We start from the raw sequence: 27,763 nt of genomic DNA, 5'->3' as shown, positions 1-27,763 counted from the left end.
GATGAACCCAAGCATTTTGTTGGCTTTGTTACTAGCAATACTGCACTGTTGACTAAACTTGAAGTCCTGATTTATAAAGACACCCAGATCCATAACATTTTCTGCCTGATTTATGACTGAACCCTGTAAATGATATCTCATACGCTTATTTCCATGACCTAAGTGTAGCACTTGACATTTCCCTACATTAACTGCCATACCCCATTTATCTGCCCACTTAGTAATATAATCTAAATCCTCTTGTAGCTGTTTTACTTGTTCTTCATTTTCGATAATCCCCATAACTTTTACATCGTCAGCAAAACAATTCATGCTTCCAGAAATAAAGCATATATACTTTGCATTAACAAAACTTATGCAGTGTATGAAAGTGTTTTTGTTGTAACTCAAATGAAAGCAATATAGAAACTCATAGCAAGAGTATTTGCTACAATGAATAACTGGTATTTCAAATTTAAAGTACCAATATCAATTCGAAATTAATAAGTATTTGTTTGCAGAAAAGTAAAATTAAAAATACCATTGTTTTATTGTACAAAACTTGCAGAGTTCTGCTCCCACCCGTTTGGCCATTACTAGGACGTTCAACAAAAGGATCAGACTTGTTGGATGTCATTTTGTCCATAAGCTCACTTTTTTTGCATTAAAAAAGATGTTCCTTGTAACACCAAGCATGTGTATGCAATAATCTGCAAATTTTGTGCAATAAAACATTTTTAATTTTGATATCTATTACTTCTTTTTGTTTTTAATAGCAAAACATTTCCAAAACATATCGAAACTTTTACATCAAGTTTATTTTAATCCTAATGAATAAAAATAAATGCAAAAAATAAAGTGTTTACTTCATAAAATGAAGAATGAAAAGGGCCGTTAATTGTTGTTTATGCATTTATTATTCTACTAGCTGTACCCGACGCGCGTTTCTACGCCAACAAAAAAATACATCATTATACTGATTTTCATGACAATCGGTTGAAAGGGGCAGAAGTTGCTATTCTGCAGTGCCACCTGGTGGCGAGTGGCTTCAATGAGCATATTATGCACCTTCTCCGTGGAAAATTTTTCATAATAATCGGTCCAGGTATCAAGTGAAGCCGTGACTATACTCAAATTTTGTACTCACGCAGTTTGCAAGATCAATCAATCGCTAAAAATATCCAATAGAAAAAGTTTTAAATCCCCCCGTTGCATGAAAAGCCATAAAACAATAAAGAAAGAATTTGTTTGTTCAAACTCAAGAAAAATGGCAACAGCTAACTGCTTATCAATGAGATCTTTCACGCGAATTAATTTCTGCAGCCGATAATTTTATTTGTATTTATCCAATGGATTGTGACTTAAATTGGAATAAAAAAGGAACTATCGATCAGATTTTCTTCGAACTGGTCTATAAACATTCCCAGTACCAAAAATAACAAACGGTGAAAGTTTCAGCCAAATCTGCCGGGTAGTTTTTGAGTTCATGGATGACATACAGACGAACCTTCATTTATATATATATATAGATTTTATAGGTAATTTTATTACAAACGTGTAATTGTGTCATCAGAAAAGGATTTTTTTTTTTTTAATCCTGATTTAAACCAAGAGAAAACTTATTTTCTTTTTGAGTGTTTTCATAAAAACCAGCCCTTCTCAGCTGATTTATTGTCAACAGAACTACATGACACTTGGGTGGTGACTTTCTTTGCCTAACTCATTCGCCACCTCTTTATTGTAAATCTCACAGTGGAATGAATTCCAGTAGAGTATTATTTTCTTACTTTTCAATTCCCACAGAGCGAAACAGTCCATAATGGTACTGCAATTAAGAGTTGGGTTTAAGATCCCAATTGCTAGAATTGCAGCCTGAGCATTAGAGAGTATTGCAGCTTGAGCAATATCAAAAAGTCATGGTTTAAAAAGCTGTGGGGAGCCTTTGGTTGCCCTTTCCACTCTGTTAAAAGCAGTGTTAGAAATTCTTGATAAGAAATATTGAGACATGAGTGCACAATAAAAATCTGAGTCAGCTCTTTGACTTGTTGCTCTTTGACTCTCCTCAGCCTGATTTCAGTTGTACAGTAAGTAAGAATTGTTTTGGTTGTTTTGGTAGCTGCTGAAAAATGGCTCTCAGGACAATTGTCTAACTGAAAACCAAGCTGCAAAAGGTCCAGGTAATGCAGAATATTTTAAACTAAGGGGTTAGTAGGTGGCATTAAAGCTTCTAGGACAATGTCAAGATCAGTTAAGTTTTTCTGTTTAAGTACACACTGCAGGAGACCATCCTAAATCTTTAGCCATCATGAGTGGTGCAAATAAAGCCAATTTCCCATTGGGGAGGCAACCTGATTAGCTTTCATATAATTTTAAAGCAGAACTTATAATATCTCTTTTCATACTGAGTTCATTGGTACAAAGGAGCTATGCAGTAGGGTGGTTCAAAAAAACTTTTTTTCAGCTAGAGTCCAGGACACTCCCTATTTTTTTTAGACTTACTAAAAATATTATGCTGTAAAACATTTAGCTTCTTATTCAAATTTTAAGATTGTGCACAATGACCCCTCAATTTAACATTAGCCGTAGCATTGAAAATGTCACAAATTTAGAAACATTTAATTTCTTCAGCTGCTTTTTTGTAAATAATTATTTTATTGCAATGTATATACATAATGCTCGTGCATATTTTAACATGTAGCGTTGTTTTTTCATTTCAATGTATTTTTTTAACCCCCCTCCACATACTGATGAAGTTTGGGGAGGGGGTTGAGCACCCTCTTTCAGTTGAAATAGGAAGCTAAAATTCTTCCAGTATATTGCTATCCACAAGTCTAAAAATATTGAGGTGTGTGCTATCTAGGAGAAACCTATTTCTTTACATTTATTTTCAAACCACCCTACTATGCAGTTACAGGTGATGACTTTACTTCCCCGATGATCAAATGTAGACCTTGATTTTTGACTCAATCTTTTCTTGCCCATTAGAGACAGCAAAAAAGAGAGCACAACAATATTATAAAACAGGTTTAACATAGATTCAAGTGGACCTGTCCCAACCCTGTCTTCACTCATCCAGGCACTTAATAAATAGTTAAACATCTTTGGGACTCTTCCTTCAAACTCTCTATGTGAAGTGATTTTATTACCGTTTTTTCTTGTAAAAAATGGAATTGTATGATATGAGAAGAAAATGATATGGCGGAAAGGCAAAGCTGTTAGCTGATAAAACTGAAGCAAAAAGAAAATTTCAATAACTGCATACCTCAGAAAAGAGAAGAAAAAACAGAATATTGGAAAAAATTTCAAAGTTCAGAACATATTATTTTTATGTGACTGAATAAATGTGCTTTGTACTTTTTCCAAAGTTTTCATTAATTTTGTATTTTCCTTTCTCTGCAGTACATAATTATTGAAACTATATCTTTTTACTTTAGCTTTATCGATTTTGTCTTTATCCAATCTAGTTATTTTGTGCTGTGAAATGTTAAACCTATGAAAAGGCTTTTAGAAATTATATGTGTTCCTTCTAGCTCTTTATTTTTAACTTTATCTTTGATTGGTTGCTTAATCTTTTATTTTTTCTACTTAAGCTAGTTATTGCCTCATATTGCAACTTTTGCTGAATGTATTTTCATGCATACATACGCTCACATCTGTTGCATTGAAAAAGTTTTTCCTTATAACCCCAAAACAAGTGTCTACAATTTTTGGCACTTTTTTGCTATATTAATGTTGTTTTGTTATCTTATGCATTTTTCATCCAGGTTTTAATTTTTTTCTTAAAGTGTCATTGTGTAAAAATAATCTTGTGTTGTCTCTCATATATACTTTCGATCATATAGCACAGGCCAATCTGTAAATTAACCTTAGTTTAATATGAGTGTCCTCTTTAATGTGTGTTTATGAATAAATATATATATTCTAAAAGCACTAATTTTTGCGCTTAGTAATCTTTGCAAAAATAAAGATATTGATTATTTTGCAAACTGAAAATTTAGTGGATTTCATATGAGCAAAAGTTGATGTTGATTAAATTTACAAAGTTGAAATAATTTGCAAAGCTTAAATTTTATCCATTTGAATGGACTCACAAAAATTGCGAAAATTAAAGTCTCACAAAAATGAGTGTCATTACAGTATGTGTCTTTGTTAGAATTGGCACAGATGTTCTATTGAATGTCATATACCACGAAATTAAAATGTGTGGCACTCAAACCATTTCTCACCTCTAAACTATGTTCCAAGTTTTTAGTTCTTCTTCAAAATGTAAAATTGCTGTTTTTATTCTTACTTAGGAAATGGTTGAATGTGGAATGTATTAGTTAATACAATTCTGTATTTTAAGCTGCATAAATTGTTTTTTAGTCATTCACAATCTTTCTATGTATTTCATAATTTGATGAGTTTTTGTTTTCACATGAGGCTCTCTAACCACCTAGTTACACAGCTTTTACCAAACTTATGTGCAATTATAATTAAAACCAAAACTATTTTGAATGTGCACTGTCAAAAAATTATTTAGCTAGTATGGCATAATTGTAAAAGTATTTTGGTCTCTAATTTCTACTTGTATTATTGGTTAATATATTTGGTTTCTTTTATCTCTGATTGTCCTTTATTTTCAACTTTCCAGCAATTTCATGATGAACATTGTCCTGGTGAAGATTTGTTTTTTAGTATAAACCATAAAGCTTTGATTGATTCATCTGTAATTGATACATTTATCTTCTGTTGCCTGTATTATTATGATAAAAAATGGGTAAGTGCTTTGACTCATTGTACTTACAAAAAGAAAAAAAAACACTTTTTGCATTACCTCTAAAAAAGAAACTCATTTATTTACTCTAAAAGTTTAAGAAATGTTTTGTACAAAGTGTGTCTTGACAGTTTTTTCCTTTTTATTCTTTATTTTTATGTTATATTTTTTAAATTTTAAGAACTTAATCAATGCTTTCATACCTTATTTTTGAAATTAAAATTAAAAAAACAAAATCCCCTCACACTCGACATTTTTTTAAAAGTTTTTTAAAAATAATTTACAGTCGGATCTCGATAAAGCTTCAACTCAGATATTCCTTTATCTCAAAGTTTTCCTTGGGTCCCAAACTCTTGAGACTGTTGTGGAAACTTACCATAATTCAACCTACTAATAACTCGATCATTTTAGCCGGTCCCTTGGGATTTCGAGTAATTGCAAGTTGACTGTATACTGTTATCTTTTTTACCATGTGTATCATTTACTATCACAGCTGTGCACATTTCTTACTGCATCAATAATTTATTCTTTGATGATTCTGTAATGAACTATGGTGTAATTTTTAAAGTTATTAGTTTTTTCTTATGGTGTTTAATGTGAATAAAAAACCTTAAGAGGTTCTGAAATGTGTGCAAAATTATAACTTTCAGAAATATAAGAGTAATCAACTATTTGAAACTTGAAAAGAAAAATCAAAGTTTCAAAAAGAGTAGTAAGAAATGTTTCATATCTTCATTTCTACAATGAGAAATCTTTATCTGTCAATCTTTATCTCTTAAATTCGTTTTCCCCCTTCAATTTCTGGTTTTTAAAAGATCTTGAAAGTCTATAAAATCAAGAAGTTACTGATCTTTTCCAGCTAAAACCATCAATTTCATACTAACCTGACTTTGAATTAGAACACAGTGTTTAAAAGGGGGCTTAATTTTGGTGTTTGTAGTTTAAGGGCTCTTAAAAGTAATAAAGTTTATTTAACAGTGCTTTAAAGTGGGTACTTTTTGTAGTATGTATAGAATTTCAAAATACATGCTCTTTCTATCCACAAAGAATTTAATTTAAATGATCAAATCACTTTTAAGAACTGTAGGAATGAAAGGATCTGCCTAGTTTTTTAAATAAAATAATCTTACATATCCTAAGCAGCTCAAAATGATGCATTGCTTCATTTTGGGTAAAATATGATAACTATTTTTGATGATTCTTTTTTTTCTTATATGAGAGAAATTCAAGTTCATTTCACACTTTGCTCTTCGCAAAAGATCAGTTTTTCTGTATTACTTAAATTTTATGTACAACACTTATCAGGTTTTAAGCTGAGTTCAAAAGTTTTTAAGCAAAAAAGGCTAAAATGGGGAAGAAAGATTTAGCAAAATGCTAAAACCTTTTGGGGAATGAATATGTTTGCATATCTTCTTAGATGCCTTAATGTGTTTCATTTGCAGTTGATAATTGAATTTTACATTTAACCTAACGTTTCTCAGCAAATGTAGCACACATTTTTAAAGATTTAAATATTAATAGTAAAGAATGATACATACCAGGATTGGCAAGTTTTTGCCAGAGGGGGAAAAAACCATGGAAAAAACCACGGTTTTTACCGCCCGGCAAAAATAGGTTTTTGCCAGTTTTTGCCAGTGGCAAAAATAGATTTTGTGTTAACAACTTACGTACAGTTTTTTTTTTCCTTTTATATAAAAGTAAAAGCATGAAAAGATTTTGATAAAAGGCTTTGCCATTTTCTGTAGAGTGAGCTAGTATCACTAAAAAGTAGAGTGAATATCGAATGCACATATTGATCAGCTTTTTTTTCTTCTTTTTAAATTCTTCTCTTGGCTATCCATTTTCCCGGTAAGTGAGGAAAAATGCATTATTTCTTTAGTGAGGAAAAGTTTTTTTTTTTTTTTATTCAAGTAAATATTCTGTTATTAATTAACTTAAAAATCTTAGTGGGATCAAAAAAAGTGATTAATTAAATTATATATATATATATATATATATATATATAATTAGAATTCAATTTTTTTATTAATTTATTAAGCTTAAGTAAACATTTTTTTGTTTTAGCATTGAAGGATTTTGCTCATTCTGAAAAAATTGTTTTAGCAAACATTTAAAATCTTAAGTTTTGCAATCCCAACATTTTTTTCTTTATTTTTCACCTTATAAATTAGAAGTAACATGGAAAGACATAACTAAAATACTAAAGTGCATTATTTATATTATATTGTCACTATTTCTTGATTAACACTACAATGCTACTTTATTTGCAATTAGGTTTTTGACATTTTTTCCATTTTTACCGTTTTTTTCTATTTTTGCCATGGTTTTTTTCCACTGGCCCGGCAAAAAACCCAACCCTGATACATACCCTCGAACTAATACAATGTTGATTCTTAAACTGTCCCAAGTCCCATTCCTGCAATAAAACATTTATCGGTGGGACATACTAATACCCATTAACCTTTAAATGCCAATGTTCCCAAATGGGAACATTAACTTTAAAAAATCATAAAAAATAAAGCTTCGCTTGTAAGGCTTACTTTTTCTCTCTCTTTATTTCCAAAAATATACCTGAATTTTTGAAAGAAAAACTAGTTCTAATTTGCAATTACTTCTTTCTACAAAAATGTGGGTTTTTTTTTTCGGATTTCACGGAAACAAACTAAAAAATTTATAATTTTTTAAAAAAATGCTGAAGGGTCATTCTCCAGAAAACGTACGCAAATATTTTTCAATTTCAAAACCTTTTGTTTTCTTTTTTAAATTCTTATATGAAAGTGTTAGATACTAGAAGTAACCATAAACAATGGCCCAGCTAAGTTCCAATTATTTCACTCATAATTAAAAAAACTTTTGAACGCAAACATTTTTCAATTTTGAAACCTTGTTTTCTTTTTTTAAAATTCTTATATGAAAGTGTTAGATACTAAAAGTAACCATATACAATGGCCCAGCTAAGTTCCAGTTATTTCACTCATAAATAAAACTAAAAATGCCTTGTTCGCGTAAATAAGAAAAAAGAAAAAAAAATTTTAATATTTAAAAATCGAGGCCAATTTAATATCAGAGAACAGTAAAATCCCTCTCATGCGGACAATAATGGGACAATTTTTTTTCCCGCAAAAGAGAGATGTCCGTAGGACAGGGGTTTAATAATGTTATTTACATTGGAACTGGGGAATTAAAAATTCTCCGCTTAAGAGGGGTGTCCATTACGAGGGGTTTTACTGTAGTAATTTAGTTACTTGTGCAAATGAAGAGCCATTTTAATGATTAGTGGGAGTATAATATTTAGCTCTCTCAATAAAAGTATGGCTTAATTAGTAGTTTCAAATGCGTATTAAAGAATACAATTTAGTAAATTTGAGGATTTTCTGGCATTTTTAATGTTGGCCTATAATTGATGTATTTCTCCTCCATCATTTATTTTCAGCTCAGAAATAATGACATTGTTAAGGTCTGTCATGGAGGTGAGATTCACGGAAGTGAGAAATTTTCCATTAATGTAGGCCTAGTAGATACATTTTTCAGGGATTTTTTTCCTACAATCTCCACATGTTAAGCATATGAAAACATGTTCACTTATTTTTTTGCATTCATTTACATCCCTGAAATTCAAATTCACAAAGGTGAAAAGTCAGAATAACCACACTTTAATGCCAGTTTTCAATGACAAATCTATCTTCTTGTTTTTCGACCTGCATTGTGAAGGCGATTTCGCAGTAGAGTAGCAGAGATCTTCTTCCTGATGCTACAAAGTAATCTGCAATAAGCTGCAGCACAGTAGTGGATCTTCTCCCTCTGGCCGAACAAACTAGAAAATGGTCTTCTACAGGTGTTGTAGCTCGTAGTAGGCCTGGAACAGTTTTCTGGACACAGAATCTTCGGATTGGTATCAATCCTAATGTCGCTGCGCCACACTACGAGACACATTGAGACGTCTAGCGGCATCAGCCTACGACAATCCCATTTCCATCCATCTGCCCTCCACCTTTACGAATTGGGTAAACAAAGTCTCTGTGACATTTTCTAAACTCTATTGACTATTGTCACCGAAATTGCCAACAACTGTTGAAAATCAACGCAACTTACACACAAAAGTACGAAAGCTCGATATTTGCATATTTTTTCTCACTCGTAAAATTATGTTCTTTCCTATAAAATAAAAGTGTTAGGAACCTTTTTTCAATAAATGGTCTTAAAGTTCATTATTGTCATTCATGCAAACTATTTATTTTATTGTTACTACCATTTTTTTAATGCTGAGCTTCAAAAAACATGTTGTACCTTAACTTTTTGAGGCCAGTGTATTACAAAAACTGTTCATATTATTAATAATTTAGATAATGCTTTTGTGCTAACTAATATTCCAAAATTTTGCTTAAAAATAAACAAAATGAATTTATCATCATACTACTTTCATTTGCAACTCTCTCTCTCAAAAAAAAGAAGAAGAAAAAAGAAAAGAAAAGCACACTAAACAATTTTAGCTTTTCTTGTCAGAACTTTCTTAGGCAAACAACAAGACTAAAAACGAAGTTTTTAGAGTTTTAGTTCCCCCACTATGCGCAGGTTTTCTTTTCTAAAAAAATAAAAGTCAAGCAAACAATATCATATATAAAATATTTTTTAAAACCTTGCAAAATAACAATTTGCCAGTTTCAGGGATTCATTAATTCCTCCTCATCTACTCACATTTTGATTCTAGGTCACTCTTGCTTTTTGTTCATATGTGTTACGCTTTTAACTTGTGAGAATAAACAATCTTCCACTTGAAGCTGTATGCAAAACACCTTGTTTAAAAATTATCCTAAAATTTAGAAATTACCTAATACTAAAAACTACTTATAAAAAAATCTAGATTATAACCCCCACCCCCCATTAAATTTATCCATTTCATTTTGAAAATGGGAGGGGGGGGGGCTACTTTTAAGATTTTTACTAACGTAACTTATTTACTGTGTCTGTTATATTTGTTAATAAACGTGATGTCCCCCCCCCCTCCACGCGAAACTTTGCTACGAATTTAGATTTTCAAAAGTTGGCAGCTCTGGTTTTATGTGAATAAATGGTGTCCCTGAGGAAAAGTAGATTTCTGAAACAATAATATAGTTTTTTTTTGATTTCGTTAAAATTATATCTGTTTAAACTGCCAATGATTTCTTAATAATAAGTTTTACTTTAATGTATTTTTGGTTCACAGTATGTGAATTCTCACATCCGTGTCATGTCACACGTGTGACTGTTTATGTTGCTTAATAACCAGTTCAATTAAAAATATATACTTAATTTTTTACATTAAATACACCGCCAGCTCAATCATTTCCAGCCGAGGACTGCAGTTTCGTGCTTATTAGCACTCATCAGCCCGGCATAGGAAAGTGACTGAGCTGGAGATGGAAAACCTCTTATGGAAGCCAAGAGGGCCAAACAAACTGGTAGCTAATGTCTGGCTGGTAGCAAACTGGTAGCCCTGGTCTGTGCTAATTCTACATTAGCTACCAGTTTGTTTGGCCCTCTTGGCTTCCATAAGAGGTTTTCCATCTCCAGCTCAGTCACTTTCCTATGCCGGGCTGATGAGTGCTAATAAGCACGAAACTGCAGTCCTCGGCTGTAATTGATTGAGCTGGCGGTGTATTTCATGTATTTCTGCTATAGCCCTAGCTTATGGGCGGTAAATTACTAAATATACTTAATTTTTTATTTCTCTCCTAAGTGTCTCAAATACTAGTTGTTTTCGCACATTTAATTTTTTAGTATTGTGTTTTAGTTCGTTTTAGTAGTATAAGATATTATATCACACAAAACATTATCACCTCCGTTACCCAAACACAAAGTGCCATCTCTTATTAACAGATGGCAGTAATGACATCAAATTTTATTTTCCGTGATACAAGGGAGCCAGCCCCCTTGTTTATTTGCAGCCATTAAGAGGTTGTGAGATTTTTGTTTGAAAACAAGAATTTAGATTTTGTGTTTAAAACCAACTGTGGTTGTTGGGTATTCTCACCTCCATGAAGTTTAATTTCAGAATGTAAGTTATTGTTTAAAAAAAGTGATTATTTATGGTTACTTCTAGTAGATAACACTTTCATGTAAAAAATAAATAAAAAAAAAAGCAAAAGGTTTTGAAGTTGAAAAATATTTTGGTTCAAAAGATACACATTCTGGAGAATAACCTACCTGTGCAAGCAAATCACTAAAAAATGAACAAAAGGTAACTTTCTTCATTAATAACTGCAAACTAAAAGTAGAATAGGAAATTAATTGTTATATTTAATATTGACTAAAATTTTTGAACTTTTGGTTTAAAAAATGAGTGAACTTTTAAATCTCGGAAAAACTAGACTCTGCCAAGAGCTTTTCCCCCCTCTCTTATTCATTTGTTTAGTTCTCTCTAAAAAATAATTATACTCAAGAAAATTATAGTTTAAGAATTGCTACAACTCTTGTAAACTTGTAGAACCTGATAAGTATATTTATCTGACCATAGTTTTTCATCATTATTGGAAGATAATGATTGAGTGTGATTGATCAGTGAGTTGCTTCAGAAATAACTCTTCACTGATACACTGTCACTTAACTCAATTGTTTTTAATTGGTTTTTTCTTTCTTCAACAATAAAAAAAAGCAGTTTTTTGATTATTGTACTTAATCTCTTTCACAGGATAAAAGATTCATTCAAAAGTATTTCTCATTTCATAGATCACAAATTATGTGTACATCTGTTTTTTTTTTTGTAGATTTGATGTTTTAAAGTTATAATTTAACTACCAAATCGGACTTTTACTCTATGTATAAGTTTTGTTGTTTATGATGTTAAGAGTCCTTTTATTTCCTTTCTAGCCTATACATTCTAACCTCGCCACATTTAAAACTGCATACGATGTGAGTATAAACTTTCCCTGCTTTTGTTTGCTATTATGGTTTAACATATTCATGTATATTCAACAATTTTCATGATGAAAAATAATTACTACTTCATGCATAAGATTTGAAATTATAACTAAGCTGTATTCTGCTTTGGGCAGGTTGAGGGTAGTAACTGCAAAAATTTTGTCTTTCATTTTTATGCATTTTTGTCATCTATTGTACATTAGCTTTATTGTGCAAGCTTACTTATTTTGCCGGCACCATGCTGAACGAACAAACGTGAAAATTGGCACTTTCAGGAGAGCCAAAACACTGAATATAATTTTTTCCCACTTGATGAAATTAGTTATTTTCAATGTATTACTTTTTATAGATAACTGTTAGAGTAAAATTATTTGAACTTTCATGATTCATTGAAGCAGCTTCAAGAAATAGTATGAAGTTTTTTAAATTAAATTATGAGTTCCAATGCAAGGAAAAACAATAACCAGTTATATATTTATTTATTTTCAATTCTTGCTGTGAAAAGCATGCTCTACCACATAAGAAAAACTTGGATTTTTTACTCTGCTGTAAATATTTTCTGTACAAACATACCTAATTTTAAAATTTACATTCTCATTTTTGATAAATTAAATTCAAATATTTTTAATTAAAAAAATATATTTTTCTCTAAGAAAATTGATGTTATTGAGTGATGAATCCAAGATTGAACTCTGGCTCTGTCAACCCTTTTATGTGAAGACTCCGGAGTTAGAAATGGCTGTCTCTCTTTCAAAATTTAAATTTATATAGAAATAAACAAACTTGCAAGAAATGGTGCGATATAGCAAATTTGTAGAAAATGGGATTTTAGTAACAAAAACAAATGTTAACAACCATAGTATAAACATCTTAAAGGAAAGGGATTTAGTTCTTTTTTCTTTTTATTTCTTTTAGTTCTTTTTCTTCAATTTGCCTCTCACTCCAATAATGTAGGCTAAAAAATGCTTTAATATAAAACTAATTTTCTACAGCTATCGCAATTTTCAAAATTTTTTTTTTTTTACTGAAATTTGAGAAATAAATACTATGCTTTAAGAACAATGTGTGCCATATATTGTATTAATTACTACCCAATCATTTCAAGCATAATTTAATTAATAGGAATCATTTTCACATTATCTTTGAAACTGGTTAATTAGCCATTTTTTGCCAGGGTTCATAGGGGTCATAGAAATCCTGGAAAGTCATGGGAAAAAAATAAGCAAATTTCAGACCTGGTAAAAGTTATGGAAAATTGAAATTTTCATAAGTCATGGAAATTTATTTAAAGTCATGGAAAAATGTCCTGGCTAAAGAGAAAGTAACAGTAGCTAAAGGAGCATTAGAAACCTAGAGTGATTTAACACTATTGAACATATAAAAGCTAATAAAACTGGAAAATTGAACGATTTAAAAAAACATTTGAATTTTGACATCTCATTGCATTCACTTCTCTAGCATCCGCTCGTCTTTTTTTGCCATGTGGTTTTACTGCTTGGACATCACTCATCTTGAATTTACCATTATTTTCAACACTTCTAATATTTTATGTTCTGTACTAGCAAATTTGCACGTTCTTGATTTCGCCACTCCCACGTAAAAAACGCAATTCAATTGCATCCGAATTCATTTCCATCACCCGTGAAAACTTTACTATTAAATTTGTCAGAGTTTATCTTAATTTGTTGAAGGTTTTAGAAAATGAAGATCTTTATTTAGGTGATAGAATACAGAAATAGGGGAATTCTAATACTCTAAATTGGTAATGCCCTACATAGGGCGTGCAAAAATAATCCTTGTGACCCTCTGCTATGTTCAATATCAGGAATCAAACACTATTTTCTGGAATTACTGAACCTATTAATTTATATGCATTTGAAAATGTGCAAATAAACAAACAAGAACATTTGAATGAGAAGATTTATTCACTTCTGAATTTTTTATTTAAATAAATATCTGGTTTAAAAACATGAATTTGCTAAAGAATGCAGCTTTACTTTAAAGAACCGAAAACTGTCAAGTTATGTGGATTATTAAATGCACTGTTGACACTAAAAGACAACCTTTGAAGTAACTTTATTGAAGCTTATGACTCATTCAACCTTTGTCCCATTCATTTTTATTCTGCCTGTTAATAAAAAAATTATGAGACATTTAAGCATCATTATATTCCATTCACTGTATTTTTACGTTACTTAAATTTATATGATGTAGAGAAATAAGAATAGTTTAGTTTTTTAGGTGTACACTTATACTTTTTCCATCAGGAGCTTCTAAGAAGTAGTGGCATTCACATAGCAGTTTTGCTAATGCTCATTTCCAAAAACTGGCAAGTTTGATTTTAAATAGTGCTATTCTCTTCATGTAACAAGGTCATAAAATTTTTTATGAAGTCATGAAAAAGTCATTTAATTTTTTCATCCGAATAGAGTATGAACCCTGTTTTGCTAATTTGTTTTTTTTTTTTTTTTTTTGAATTTCTTTCTTTTCACTCTTTGTTTACTCTCATCCCTGTGATGTATGTAGTTTTAAAACTTTATTCACTGATAATGGGACATCCCAATCAATTGTGCCTCTTCCTTTTTTTTTGGAAACTGTTGTGCATTTGTATATATGTAGTATGTACCAAGTACTTTGCCCCTCCTCAAACTGGAAAACTTTGAAATGGTGTACCTAAAGTTATCTAATCATTTTCGATTAGTCCTTAAAAATTTTTGAGAGTCCTTAAAAGGTCCTTAATTTTCATATTTAAAAATGAGTTTGAATCCTGTAAAATGATTGACTCTGATGCAAAGAATAGTAATTGTGATTCATTTATTATTCTTTGATAAATGAATAAGAATTCCTTTTAAATAGGGGAGTTTATTTTTTATTCATTGTATTAAATTTTTTTGTGTAATTGTAAAGTGTTTTAATTTTAGGGCTTAATTGTTTGCTTCATTTATTTATTTATTTATTTTTATTGACATGTTAATTGGTTAGTTTTTTCTAATCAGAATAATAAAAATAGTTTTGTGAATCAATTTGTTAGTGAACTTATACCATTTATTAATATTAATTAGATAATATATAGAATTTGCATTTTTTTAAAGTCAAGCATATATTTATTATATGAAATTATGTATATTTTTCTAACCTTTGTTTTCTTGGCATGGAAGGAAAGACAGACGGGATATGGAAATCTGGCAAACCCCAAATTTTCTGGCATGCTGGGTGATGCAGGGTAATATGGTGTTTACTCACTGTATATTTATAGAAGAAACTTCTTGAGCACTGTTCACTAATAGAAGTTCCATTTTCCTAAATCAAGTGATAATTTTTCACGCATTCAGGGAATTGAAAATTTTTTTCTGTTGTTCAAATATAAGAGTGTCAAATTGTTCCATGCTTCAATATTCAGATTTCTTTCATTGATCATTATGAATAAGAAAAAAAGGCATTAATTTTTTGATGGGAAAATAATAGTTACACTGAAAAATGTTACTTTCAGCTGACTCCAAAGCAGTGTACGTGGGCCGCTGTTCGAGCTTTGACTGTGCTGCAGAGATGGCCTTGTATTGATGAATATTTTACATCAGAGGTATTATTATTATTATTATTATTATTATTATTATTATTTTGAATTTTTGTATATTCTTTTACCTTTTATTCACTAGAATTGATTTTGGAAATTAAGAAAAATGTGCTGAATTGCTAATGTAAAACATGAAAGTTATGTTTTACTTGTGGTAGCTTATACTAACCAAATTTTAAATTCGGAAGTGAGAACAAATGGGTAACATTTTGACCCACTTTGAGAAACATGTGCTGTACTTTTTATTTATCTGGTGAACAAATAAGTTTTAAGGGTTTTTTTTTTTTTTTTTTTTTTTTTTTCAACTTTGACGCTTTTTTGTGTAAAAATGGTTTCATGTTCATCCTTCAAAGTATTGTCCATCGTTGGCCAATACCTTTTCCCATCTTCCTGGCTATTTTCGGATAGAATCTCAAAAAAATAAGGTGTCTTTTGATGTGATCCACTAATCAATCCAATTTTTGACTTCATCAAAAGAGCGGAAGTGCTGATCCTCAAGAGCATGCGTCATCAACAAAAACAAATAGTAGTCTGAAGGGACAATGTCTGGGCTAAAAGCCAAAAGCACTTCCCATTTCAGTGTATCAAGGTATGTTTTGACCGGCTGCGAAACAAGTGACCAAGCGTTATCATGTTGCAAAATTACCTTTTCCTCATATTGTGGTCGTTTTTCCCTCAATGCTCGTCTCAAATGCATCTATTTAGTTCAGTAAAGTTGTTTAGGACTAGTCTTCTCATAATATGACCTCCAATTCGGCATCCTCAAACTTTTGTGGCCGTTCATCAGGCTCTTTGCTATTGGTATTAAAATCACCTCTTTTAAAACGTCTATACCAAAATTCACATGTGGAAATCGATGAAGCATGTTTTCGTAAGCTTCTAGCAGCATTCGATGGCCTTCAGATGCACTTTTCCTGAAATGAATGCAGAAAAGTAAACTTTCCCACAAATTGTGTCTTGTTGGCACAATAGTTGACATATTCAGAGCACACAAAAACTGTTGTTGTTTCCCCTTCAGCGAAATGTCACATACTGAAAATGAAATCCTAATGATGAGATTATAAAATGAAATTAGTTGCAGCATTGTCCGTTTCATGTTAATATTTGTGAGGCCATCTCTTGAAAATCCTTTAAAACTTATTTGTACACCAGATAATAATCCAGATTTTATTTCAAAATATGATTTATATTCTTAATTGGTGATGATACTTAATGATCTAGAAAAAGTTTGTTTGCCCTCATACTAATAAGTTGAATAAAAATATACCTGTGTATTTTTAACCCTAACTTAATTTATCAGTTCTCACAGAAGGGTATACATTAAAATAATAAAATTTTATGCTTTTAAACCTACTTCATTCACTTGTGTATTTTAAATAATTATTGCAAAGCAGTCATTCCATTTCATTTATTTAAATATACATATATTTTATTTCAATGAAATCATGGGACGATTTATAAATACTCATCATTCGTAATCCAAAAAAAAAAAAACTTGTTTTAAAAAGTTATGAATTGAAATCTTGTTTAATTTCATTAAAGTTGATTTTTTTTTGCAATGTTTGCATTAAACCTTTTCCTATCACATACAATTAAATTTGAAGTTGTTTACCTTTTTTTTATTATTGACATGTCCTTAAAATTTTTTAATGTGATATTAATGGTAAACATATGTACAAATAAAATGTACTATAGTGAATTCAAATGAGAGCAAATTCAGTAATTTCCTGAACGTGATTTACCTAGCTTTCACACATAATTTTGTTTGCTGAAAAAGAATATAATAATTGCTGAAATGTGAACAGCACATCAGATTTGTTCAACACTACATTTCTCAAGCTTTTGCAATGTGTCCAGTGCTTTACAGGAAAAAATATTATTTTCAAAATATTGTTGAATATTCTGTGAGCTTTCTTGTAAAAGTGTGTACAGGGGTCAGTCAAAAAGTGAGTTGAACTGCTCAAGAAAACAAATCAGGATAGAAATATTGCACCAATTTTATTGGTATCTTAAAGTTTCATTCAAAATCTCCTTTTCAACATAACCACCTCCGTTATTTAAGTATTTGTTGAGGCGTGATACAAGTTTTTTTGATGCTTTCTGCAAAGAAATCCCGTCCAATGTCCAACGACCATTGTTGAGTTGCAGCTTTTACTTTGTCATCTGAATGGTATTGTCGCTTTGAAAGTGCTTGTTTCATGGGACCAAAAACATGGAAGTCGTGAGGGGAAAGGTCTGGGCTATAATGAGGATCCCACGCTTCTCACCCAACTTTTTCAGAAGTCTGCATGTTTCTTTTGCTACATGCAGTCTTTCATTGTCATGCAGGAGCACAATGCCTTTTGGTAGTTCACCTGGCCATCAATTTTAAGCAATTGTCATCAGTATACTGCCATGTGCAGGTAAAGGGCAGTAACTGCAAATTTTTCATTTTTCATTTTTTTTGCATTTTTGTCATCTATTGTACACTATCTTTACAGTACAAGCTCGCTTATTTGGTTTCCACTGAAAAAAAAAGTTTGAAAAAGGTGTTAAATTCCAACATTTCCCCATTGTTAGTATGGAATCCAAAACATGTTTCTTCAAATATCTCGAAAACTCATTTCTGCAGATACTGCCCTTTACCTGCACACGGCAGTATAGTGTTTAGCAATAAAAAGATGCATTAATTGTGGTACCCTTTGGCATAAACTCTATGCGCAATGCCTTCTCTGTCAAAAAACAGCATCATCACCACCTTTCCTGTGACAAATTTGGCGTTTTTTTTTTTTTTTTAATCTGGTTTTAATTTGGCCATATTTAAAGTTTACCATTGAATTGCATTAAAACTGCCAATATTGGGATAATTTATCTTGATAAAACATTTTCTCTTTGTTTCGATTCACAACAAACTTAGGGTGAAAATATTTAAAGTACATTCTGCCACAAAAAAATATGTGCACCAAGAAGAAGTTGTGCGACACTCACGAAACTTGGCAGGCATGTAGTGTAAAAGGAGATAAGAAGAAGATTAAAAATTCAGAATAAAAGATAATTTTATTAAGCAGTTACAGCATGCTAAAGGATACAAATCAGTAAGTAGTAAAGCCACCTCTGGGCAGCTATACAAGCCGAAACACGACGTGGAATCGAATCAATTAGGTCACTTCCGACCCCCTGCGAAAGTTCATGCCATAATCTTTGCAACTGTGTCGTTAATTCTCCTGTATCCTGGGATGGCTGCAGTTGCCTTCCCAGCAAGTCCCTGACATGCTCTATTGGGGAAAAGTCTGGTGACCAGGCGGGCCTTGGGAGTACATCATATCTCTGAAGACAATAATGAGAGAGTTGCGCAGTATGTGGATGAGCATTGTCTTGCTGATAAATGGCACATGGGTGACTTGATAGTATGGGCAGAACAATCGGCGTTAAAATGCTATCCACGTATTAGCGAACTGTCAAAGTGCCTTGGAGAACAACTAGAGATCATCGTGTGTCTCAAGAAATCGCTCCCCACACTGTCACACCTTGTGAAATGACTATGCCGCTCGACAACATATGCCAGATTGGAGCGCTGGCCGGTGCGCCTCCACACACGTGTGCGGTGATCATCAGCACTGAGACTGAATCGGGGTTCATCGCTGAAGATCACACACCTCTAGTCTGTTACACTCCAAGCTGCCCGAGGTCGGCAAAAATCCAGTCAACACTACCTGTAATGTGGGGTCAGTGGCAAGCGTCTTAATGGACCTCGACTCCTTAAACCAACTTCGACCAGTCGTCTCCTAATGGTTTCCCTCGATACCACTGGATGCCTGGATATAGGTAAGTGGCTTTGAATCGATGCTAGCAACATTGTCGGTGCCGACGTGGCCGCTCTTCTGATTGTGCGATCCTTGCAATCGCTTGTATTCCTGGGACACCCTGGCCCTCCACAATGGTAGACTCCCTTCCGTGATTCACTGTTGCCAACACCAAGCAACTACCATATCACTCCGACCGAGGTGGCGGCCGATACTCCAGTTTGACCAACCTGCCTCTCTGATGCCTATTATATTGCCCCTATCAAACTCCGTCAGCTGTTTGTACTGCCGCAGGTTACGTCTTAGAGGCATCTTTAGTTACAATACAGTCTACCGAAGCCAACATATTCGATTGAATAGCTCTACAGCACAAGTACTCATGCTTTTAAACTCTCCCACCTGTGCAACTCAAATGCTCATAGCACGCTTAGCCTTGTTTCATTGGCGCTGAAATTTTCATCATTTGTATATCAGCTATCAAACTGCATTTGTGCCAAGGTTCATCATTGTGGCTCTAATTCTTCTAGGTGGATATATTTTTTTTTGTGACAGAGTGTATTTCTTTTCTTACTCCAAGACACTATTATCATTAAATTGGAGTAAAAGAAAGTCATGTGATACACACATCAGCTCGTTTTTTTTCCAAGTTTAAGTATTTGCTTAAGTGACTCTATTTTATTTATTTACTTACTTATTTATTTAAATTTTAGTTTTTTGTTTTCTGCATTCAACTTATGCAACTGTAAAAGTGAAATATATGCTTTCTTCAATAAATAAGATTAATATTTTTGAAATCTTGAAAATGCATTTGTAGCATAAACAGCTTGCTCTATAGGATTTCCTTCTTTAAACTGATTGCTACATAATTTTGGAATCCAGTGCTTGTTGTCATAAAATTCTATTGAACCAATAAGTTGGAGCAATTGATCTAAATAGTATAAATTATTTTTTCCTGAATATTCATCAACCAAAGCATTGGTTAACTAAATATGGTCAATCAACAAATTCAAATTTGTACTCTAATTTTTGTAGTGAATGTGTCTAGCTAAGCAGATATATTCTGTACGGTATTTTGTAGCACTGATTTCAGTTTCCTTTCTTTTTTTTTAATTGCTCCTATGACACTTGTATATTTTCTTTGTGAAATGATTGCTTAATAATTCAAAAAATCAGTTATCTGATCTGCAATTGTGTCAATCAATGTTTGTTTGTGTGTACAAACTAAACTTTAGCTGCCTCTCAATTAACTAAAGTTTTTTGTTTTACAGTGAAATGAATGTTAATTTTGTGTTTATTTTTGTAGAAATGGTTTGGAAGTCGGAAAATGAGAAGTGGTATCAGTTTCAGCAATGTTGTGAAAACACTTCAAAAGCTGGGTGCACCAGCTCAAGTAAGTTATTTTATTTTATTTTTTCTTGCACAGCGATTTAAAACAGATGAAAAAAAAGAAAAAATTAGAAATTCTTCATTCTATGAATTATTTTTAGAACATGCTAGTTGCTTATTAAAAAGAGTATACTCATGCTGCAAGATAGATGTGTGTTTAAATAGCCTAGAGAACTGCAAATTTTATAGAACAGACTTTTGCAAATTTGATATACCTTTAGCAAAAAGATTTGATTCATTATCTTTTGCATTTCTGTAAAGGGGCATTAGTACAATGTCTCATGAGCTTAATTTTGTTTATTGCTCAGATCTGTTCAGTTGTGTCAGGATTAGTTTTTTTTTTTCGAAAAATATTACTATAAGGTCATGTAATAGTACTTGTATACTTATGCCTAGCTGAGCAGTAATTTACTTGAAAATTTAATGTGAGATGCATATGAGCAGCTATATAAGCTCACATTTAAAACTCTTTATGAAGAGTAATTGAGTGTTATACTAAAGTGTCAGCACATTTACCTGTATCTATTATGACTGCCAGAGCTTATTTTTTCCCCTAAGATCCTGGATTTACAATAGAGACTTGGAATTTTGTTAAAATGCTTCAGACTTTTACCTGATGAAAACTGTACATTTATTTGCTCATTTTAAGAATAAAAATAATATTTTAAGAAAAATATAACTTTTTTGCTAAGTAATCTAGAATGGATGTTTATTTCATGCACTTACTAAGACTGTAAGAAATTGCATTAGCAAGAAATGAGGAGGAAAAAAAAATTTTTCTCCACTCTAGCTCTGGATATCATTTTCTTGTACAATCTCTCAGTATAACTCATAGAAGTAGAAGTACAGGATAGAACACAGTTTATCTACTCCTATTGATGTGATTAAAGTAACTGTGAGGAATCGGCAGCTGTATTTAGTGTACAAGGAGAAAGACTGGTATAATGTAGATGAAAATTTCATCCTTTTCACTTTTCTCGCTTTACTTGAAAATGACTATTTATTTCTTACCTAGGAATTTTTTTTTAAAAAAAAATCCTAAAATATGAAGTGGACCAGTATATCCTCATGCTTACTGGCCTGCAGGACCAGTTACTTTTCTCAAAAGAATATTTAACATTGCATTACCGTATTTTCCTGCGTGTAATCCGCGAATTATCTGCTAAAAAAGGCAAAGTTTATGAGGTGCAGATTATACACAGCCGCGGATTATCTGTGTTTTTTTTTTTTTTTTTTCACTTAACACCAACGCATTGAACCTCAATATTTTTACACTAGGATTCACTGATCACGACCGTACGCTGACTGAATGTTGCTTATTTTACGAAGCATGAATGTTCTTCCTCGCTGCCTGCTTGTATGTTGGTTATTTTACGTTGCTTGAATGTTCCTCTTGGCGATTCAGGATATGTAAAATAAGCAAGATTACAGTGAAATAGGTAGCCATTTGCACAAGATTAGACCGCTTGCTCCTTTGTCTTGACTCTTGGTTTTTCAAGTAATTAGTGTACTATAATCAAGATTTCAAGAAGAAATCATTATATTTCAGATTAATTTTGATTATGCCTTCAAAGTAATTACTTTTTCACGTTTTTAGTTTAGTTGCTCAAATGGTATATTAAATTCAAACTTTATCTTTTTATATTGTATTATCCGCGGATTATACAAAGCTTTTTTATCTTCAGGACGATTTTAGGACCTGCGGATTATAGGCCGCCCGCGGATAATACGCAGGAAAATACGGTATGCTGCTAATAATATATTACTCTAAGTCCATGTGTACTTTCACACTATTGCACTTATTTCCAATCATTCGCTCAAAAGTAGTACAACAATGATGTCTAAAAATTTTATTTTTGTTGACATTTTAGCTCAATTTACAAATATATCATTGGTTAGCCTAACTTATCCCCTCCCCCCACTTTTTGTTTTAAAGTGTGATTTTTCTGCTACAAACTAATGAAAAAAGTGTCATGTTTGGACTGTTATGTACTAGCTTTACCATTCCAAATCCTAAATGTTAACTCATATGAATACAATAGTTAGTGATAAATTGAACAACAACATTAAAATGTTAAATTGAAATGCAGTTCCCAATTTCAAACTAGGTAGTCTAAATCCCAAATGGGTGTAAAATTCTAATGTAAAAAGAGCTTCTTGCTTTTATATCTGCTATTCTGCCCTGGTAAGAAATAATTTAAAAATTTTAAGAATAATAATGATGAGAAAATCGATAATACAAGCAGCAATTAATAGAAAAAGTTGAAAGGTTGTATTCAGAGCTCATCAGCCGTGGAGTATTCAATAAATATGGTCAAAAGATATATATATATATATATATATATATATATATATATATATATATATATATATATATGAACATTTTTTTTCCAAAGAAAGAAAAGATGAAAAACTTTTTTTTTTACATGCAGTTGAAGGGAAAATATATTGATTGCTACTGATTTAAAGTAATACATTCATCCTCTTGTATGTAAAAGAAGTACCTAATATCCTTATTTTTTACTAATAAATTTCACATGTTTTATAAAATATTTCTTTCACACTTCTATTTTTAGTTATTATGGAGGTATGTGGAATTTATCAAAGATGAGGAAAAAAGATTAGAAATTGCTAAACGAGTTAAATGCCACCGAGTTGTAATTGAGGTAACTATTTTAAAAATTCCTTCATTCCATGCATTTCCAAATAATATATTAAAAAATCTTACTTCACCTCAAAGTTTATGTTATGCAATGTACATTTTTAGATCCTTTCACGCAATAAAGATAGACTTGCTTTAGAAGAATACAAGTCAACTCTTCGGCCATCTACACCTGAAGAAGTTGCTGTTACTGTTGCCTTAAGAAACACTGTGAGTATTTAAAATTCTTTAATGCAGTTAGCAGTAATAAATATTGCACTGAATGATAAATAGGTTTTGTGTAGATTTTTCCTCCAAAAAGTTATTTTGTTACCCCCCCCCCCTCCGTTGTCATTAGCAAAATTATTTTCCCATATGCTTTAATTTAAAAAAAAAAAAAAAGAAAGAAAGATTATAAGCATTTTTTTTTAACCGAATGAACTGTTTTGCTTCTAATTCATGTCATAAAAGCAGGCATTTTTGCTACTGCTTTGTAATTTTATTTAAAATTATATGAAAATGAAAGTAGACATCTCACTTTTGTGAAATATGATTGATTTAGCATTGTCATGAGTCTTGGTAGTGTTCTAAAGTGTTTTATTTTAATTGCCTGTAACAACAGGCTTGTTAAAATACGTAATTTAAAAAAAAAATCTGAATTATTTTGACAAGGTGCTTTATTTTTTAAGCAAATCCTTAAAAATGAAAATTTGCCTTTTTTAATTTTTCTCAATCATTTTTCTTCCTCTCTTTAATTTCAAAGTCCATTGTTTATTTTGTTTGTTGAAATTAGAAAGTTCAATAAATCACTAAGGAAAACTGCCCATCTTTGTTAGATGTTTAGTTTTTTCTTCATAATTTAATTTATTAAACATTTTTAAGATCATTCCTTGCACTTGTTTTCTCTGTTTCTTTTTGTTATCTTTTTAAAAATGATCATATGTTTTTAATTGTTCAAGAAAACTTTGTTCATGTTTGACATTGATTGATCAGTTATTCCGATATTTGCACGTACCAGGTTTTATGCATTGGCTACCAACTACTCTAAATTTTAGAGTTTATCTGCAGCAATAGAAAGTCTGCAAATAAATTAATTTTCCCTTTCATTTTTCTCTAAAATTCCTTGAAAGAGCATTTTTAATCAGTCACATAAATACCCCTCTTTTCTGGAGTGCTGTTTTTCTGTCAGGATTTTTCCTGAAAAACATTCTTTTTTCTGGTCCCTTTTAATCTCATTCTTTTCAATAATTTAAAGTTTCAAAACTTTAAACCAACTGCAAATCTTTTAACATTATGCAGTTTTTTTTTTTTTTTTTTGTTATTTTAACACTGTATTCACATAAATGTTTAAAAAATGCTCAGTAGATCATTCCATGTCAAGTGAAACAAAGTTTTTTCCCTCACATTGTTGTATTTCTTTGAAATTTTGACTCATCAATTGTACCCTTTCAAGATAATCAAAAGTCCAAATTTTAGATTTTTATCTTTTTTATTTTTTATTTATGATACTTTGATTTTTTTAGAAAACCTTTTTTTTTTTTTTTTTTTCATGCACGCTTGAACATAAAATGGACCAGAAATAGAAACTCTGCAAATAAATAAATTTTCCCTTGCATTTTTCTCTAAAATTCCTTGAAAGAGCATTTTTAATCAGTCACATAAACACCCCTCTTTTCTGAGTGCTGTTTTTCAGCACTCAGCACTAGTACAGTACCAGTACTCAGAACTAGTACTCAGCACTAAATATAGATAGAAAGATTTGACAAATAGCATTTCAAGATGCATTATAATTGCTTGCAACTTATATTGACAATGACGTCACGAGGCATGGAAGAAAAACCGTGTTAACAGATAAACTGTCACACCCTTACCTACTTTGTGAATAAGACCAGATCGCCACCTGTCTATGAGCTGCTATTGGCTAGCATAGCTTTGCGGATGAGTTTACCACTTCACAGGTAAAACTGAAAATACTTAACAATTGACAGAAATTATGACGAAGAAAAAGGTTACATACGTGTGGGTTTAACTAATTTGATTTCTAAAGTTAAGAGTAATTTCACCCGAATATCAGGCAAGGCGTCAGGAACTTTTTTTTTCGCTTTGCCTCAGCTTATTTCACCATTGTCAAGAAAGCTTGCATTCGAATATAGTTGCTGTTTAATATGATGTGCAACATGACTTATTTTGTAAATATTTCATTTTAAAAAAATGAAATTGAAATTTTAAATTTAAATTTCTTTGAAAACGTGTAATGATTTTTTTTTTTCAAAAAATTCTCAAAACATAAGTTGGGATCTCATATTTTTTATGAATTTTTGAGTAAAATTTGATTTGAAAAAATGATACATTTTTTAGATTCTATTTATTTACATATGGTTTTCTCTTACTGGTGATGTTCTAGTGAGTGGTAAATAAACATGACTATGTTTTAAGTGAGCTGGCATGAATTTGTAGATTGCTGAGTCCCCGATTCCACTCCACCAATTTAATCTTTTTTTTTCCCAAAATTTTTTTCAAAATGTTTAAAAAGAAAAATTTCATGAAGTAAATCATATTTCATTAAATTTTCAATACTTTAACTTCAAATTTTATTATTATGTTTCTCTAACATGCTCTCAAATATTCTGAAAGTTTAGCAAAGTTTGAGGGAAAACTGCTTAATATGAGTCGAAAACCTTTGAAAAATCATTTCATTTTTTAAAGAAACGCTTATATCTCTGTGAGAATAAGAGATACTTTCACGAAAATATAAAAATAAATTCTAGATAGATTTTTAACTTATTTCATAAATTTATACCTTATTATCAGCTATTTACAATGAAAAATGATCAAAAACCTTTTTTTGTTTTCTCAATTTGTTGCTGGTCCCCTAAATAAATAGCAGACTTAATTGTTGTTGAAAAATGACAGCTAGAGTATACGTTTTATGTTAAAAGACAAATTGCTCTGTAATTCTTTTATTTCTCGTGAAATACGTCAAAATGTGAATTTTTGAAAGTGTCCCAGTACTTTTGGTTATATTGGTCATATAGTGTAAGTGGGTGACCTTATATTGAGGTCTGACTTTATATATGACTTCTCAACATTTTAAGTTTATTTATATGTGTGGCTGGAAATAAAAATAAAATGTACTCGATGTGCAGATACATTAACACTTAAAATTTCTTTTTCAGAAAATTAAATGGAGGAATTGATTTGCACATATTTTTTTCATTCATGTGACGTTTTTGATGTAAAGCTGTGACTGGATCTCACTATATACACAGCACTTTGTCACCAGATTCCACTTCACATCTCATTTGGTTTTGGGTTATTTATATGTATATTTTATGCATAGATTTTATAAAGTTATTATGCTTTTGTACACTTTCATATTTTTTATTAAAATTTTATTTACTCTCTTCTTTAAGCATTCAGTTTTTAGAAGCTATGTGTAAGATAAATTTTAATTCACATAACATGAAAAGAAAAAAAAAATCTACATTCCTTTGACTCCAGGTGCGATACTTCATAATGTTATCCCATGCATGTAAAAATCAATTGATAGCAATAACAAATCGATATAATAAATGACGAAATGGGCTTAGTGCTGGAAAACTACATTCTTTAACACATTATTAAATAAAGAAACAATATTTTTGAAGCGAACTTTACTAGTATGTTTTTAAAATAAAATAAACCCACATACTAAAAAAATATTAGTAATACGAAAAAATAGCAAGCATCATCATCATTTAAACATCATACAGTTGGCTCTCTGTTTAACGACTTTCAAGGGACCACGAAAAATCGTCCTTAAATAGAGAAAGTCGTTAATTAGAGCGTCGTTAAACAGAGAGCCAACTGTATTATACACTGAGACGTGCTTTTGTGCATTCTTCGGAAGATTTTTTCTTTGTATGACTTTTTTCTTGTGCTGTTCATGTAAATTTCAATGAAATTGAGACATAATTGAAAAAGTTATTTATTTGAATTTGTTTAAAGCAATTCCTAGTTGAAATCCGAAAGTTTTGAATTTTTTATGCAGCCCCTATCCACCAAATAAAAATATTTTTTTTTCCCAATACTTTTTATAGCCACTGAAATTTTAGGCCTTTTTTTTCTGTGGTTCCTATGCACCACACAAAATTAGGTTTGAGTGTATAATCAATGTATACTTTGTACTATTATAAAATAATTTAATTAATAGGTATACAGTAAAACCTGTCTACAACGATACTATTGGGACCTAAAAAAAATATCATAATAGACAGTTTGATTATTCATGCTGACATTTTGCTAGGGCCAAAAAAAAGTATCGTTATACACAGATTTCACTGTATCACCAAATATGTGTTTTCAGGATTGACAAAATAAAAAATAAGTTACGTATTATCCTATACAACAGATTAGATATAATCTCAGTGTATCATTTTTGTGACGTATTTTTATCCAACATACAACTTGAAGAATAACAAGCAATCAAATGCAGGGAAACAACTTCATTATATAAAAGAGAAAAGAATAACCCTACATGAAAGGAGGAAGAAGTTGCAATACCATAAGTGCACTGTATGAAGCTATTCCTATGGATGTGTAAATTACGCAAGACCAAAATTCAAAAGTCTGTCTTGTTTTTTTATTTTATTTATTTATTTATTTTTTGCTTTTTTTTTTTTTTCAAAAGTTGTCTGGAAATTATCATATTGCTGATATGGTGCAGTAACTCAAGATTTTGGCTATAATTTCTATCACAGTCCCAGATT

The 27,763-nt window shown here is 31.1% G+C and overlaps 1 protein-coding gene across 1 annotated transcript in view; it reads left to right on the top strand.

Annotated features, from left to right (window-relative positions):
• The window catches only part of LOC129231529 (spermatogenesis-defective protein 39 homolog), a 120,957-nt gene extending 94,541 nt beyond the window's left edge, over positions 1–26,416 (top strand). The window contains exons 11-17 of the mRNA XM_054865870.1: positions 4,613–4,738; positions 11,582–11,623; positions 15,123–15,212; positions 20,292–20,378; positions 22,951–23,040; positions 23,142–23,246; positions 26,192–26,416. Coding sequence (XP_054721845.1) covers positions 4,613–4,738; positions 11,582–11,623; positions 15,123–15,212; positions 20,292–20,378; positions 22,951–23,040; positions 23,142–23,246; positions 26,192–26,212 — 561 coding nt within the window. The 3' untranslated portion in view covers positions 26,213–26,416. The remainder of the gene's footprint in view (positions 1–4,612; positions 4,739–11,581; positions 11,624–15,122; positions 15,213–20,291; positions 20,379–22,950; positions 23,041–23,141; positions 23,247–26,191) is intronic.
• The last annotated feature ends 1,347 nt before the right edge of the window (positions 26,417–27,763 follow it).

The sequence above is a fragment of the Uloborus diversus genome, chromosome 10, assembly GCF_026930045.1.
Source record: "Uloborus diversus isolate 005 chromosome 10, Udiv.v.3.1, whole genome shotgun sequence".
NCBI classification, from domain to species: domain Eukaryota; kingdom Metazoa; phylum Arthropoda; class Arachnida; order Araneae; family Uloboridae; genus Uloborus; species Uloborus diversus.
This window is presented reverse-complemented; position numbering and strand designations above follow the sequence as displayed.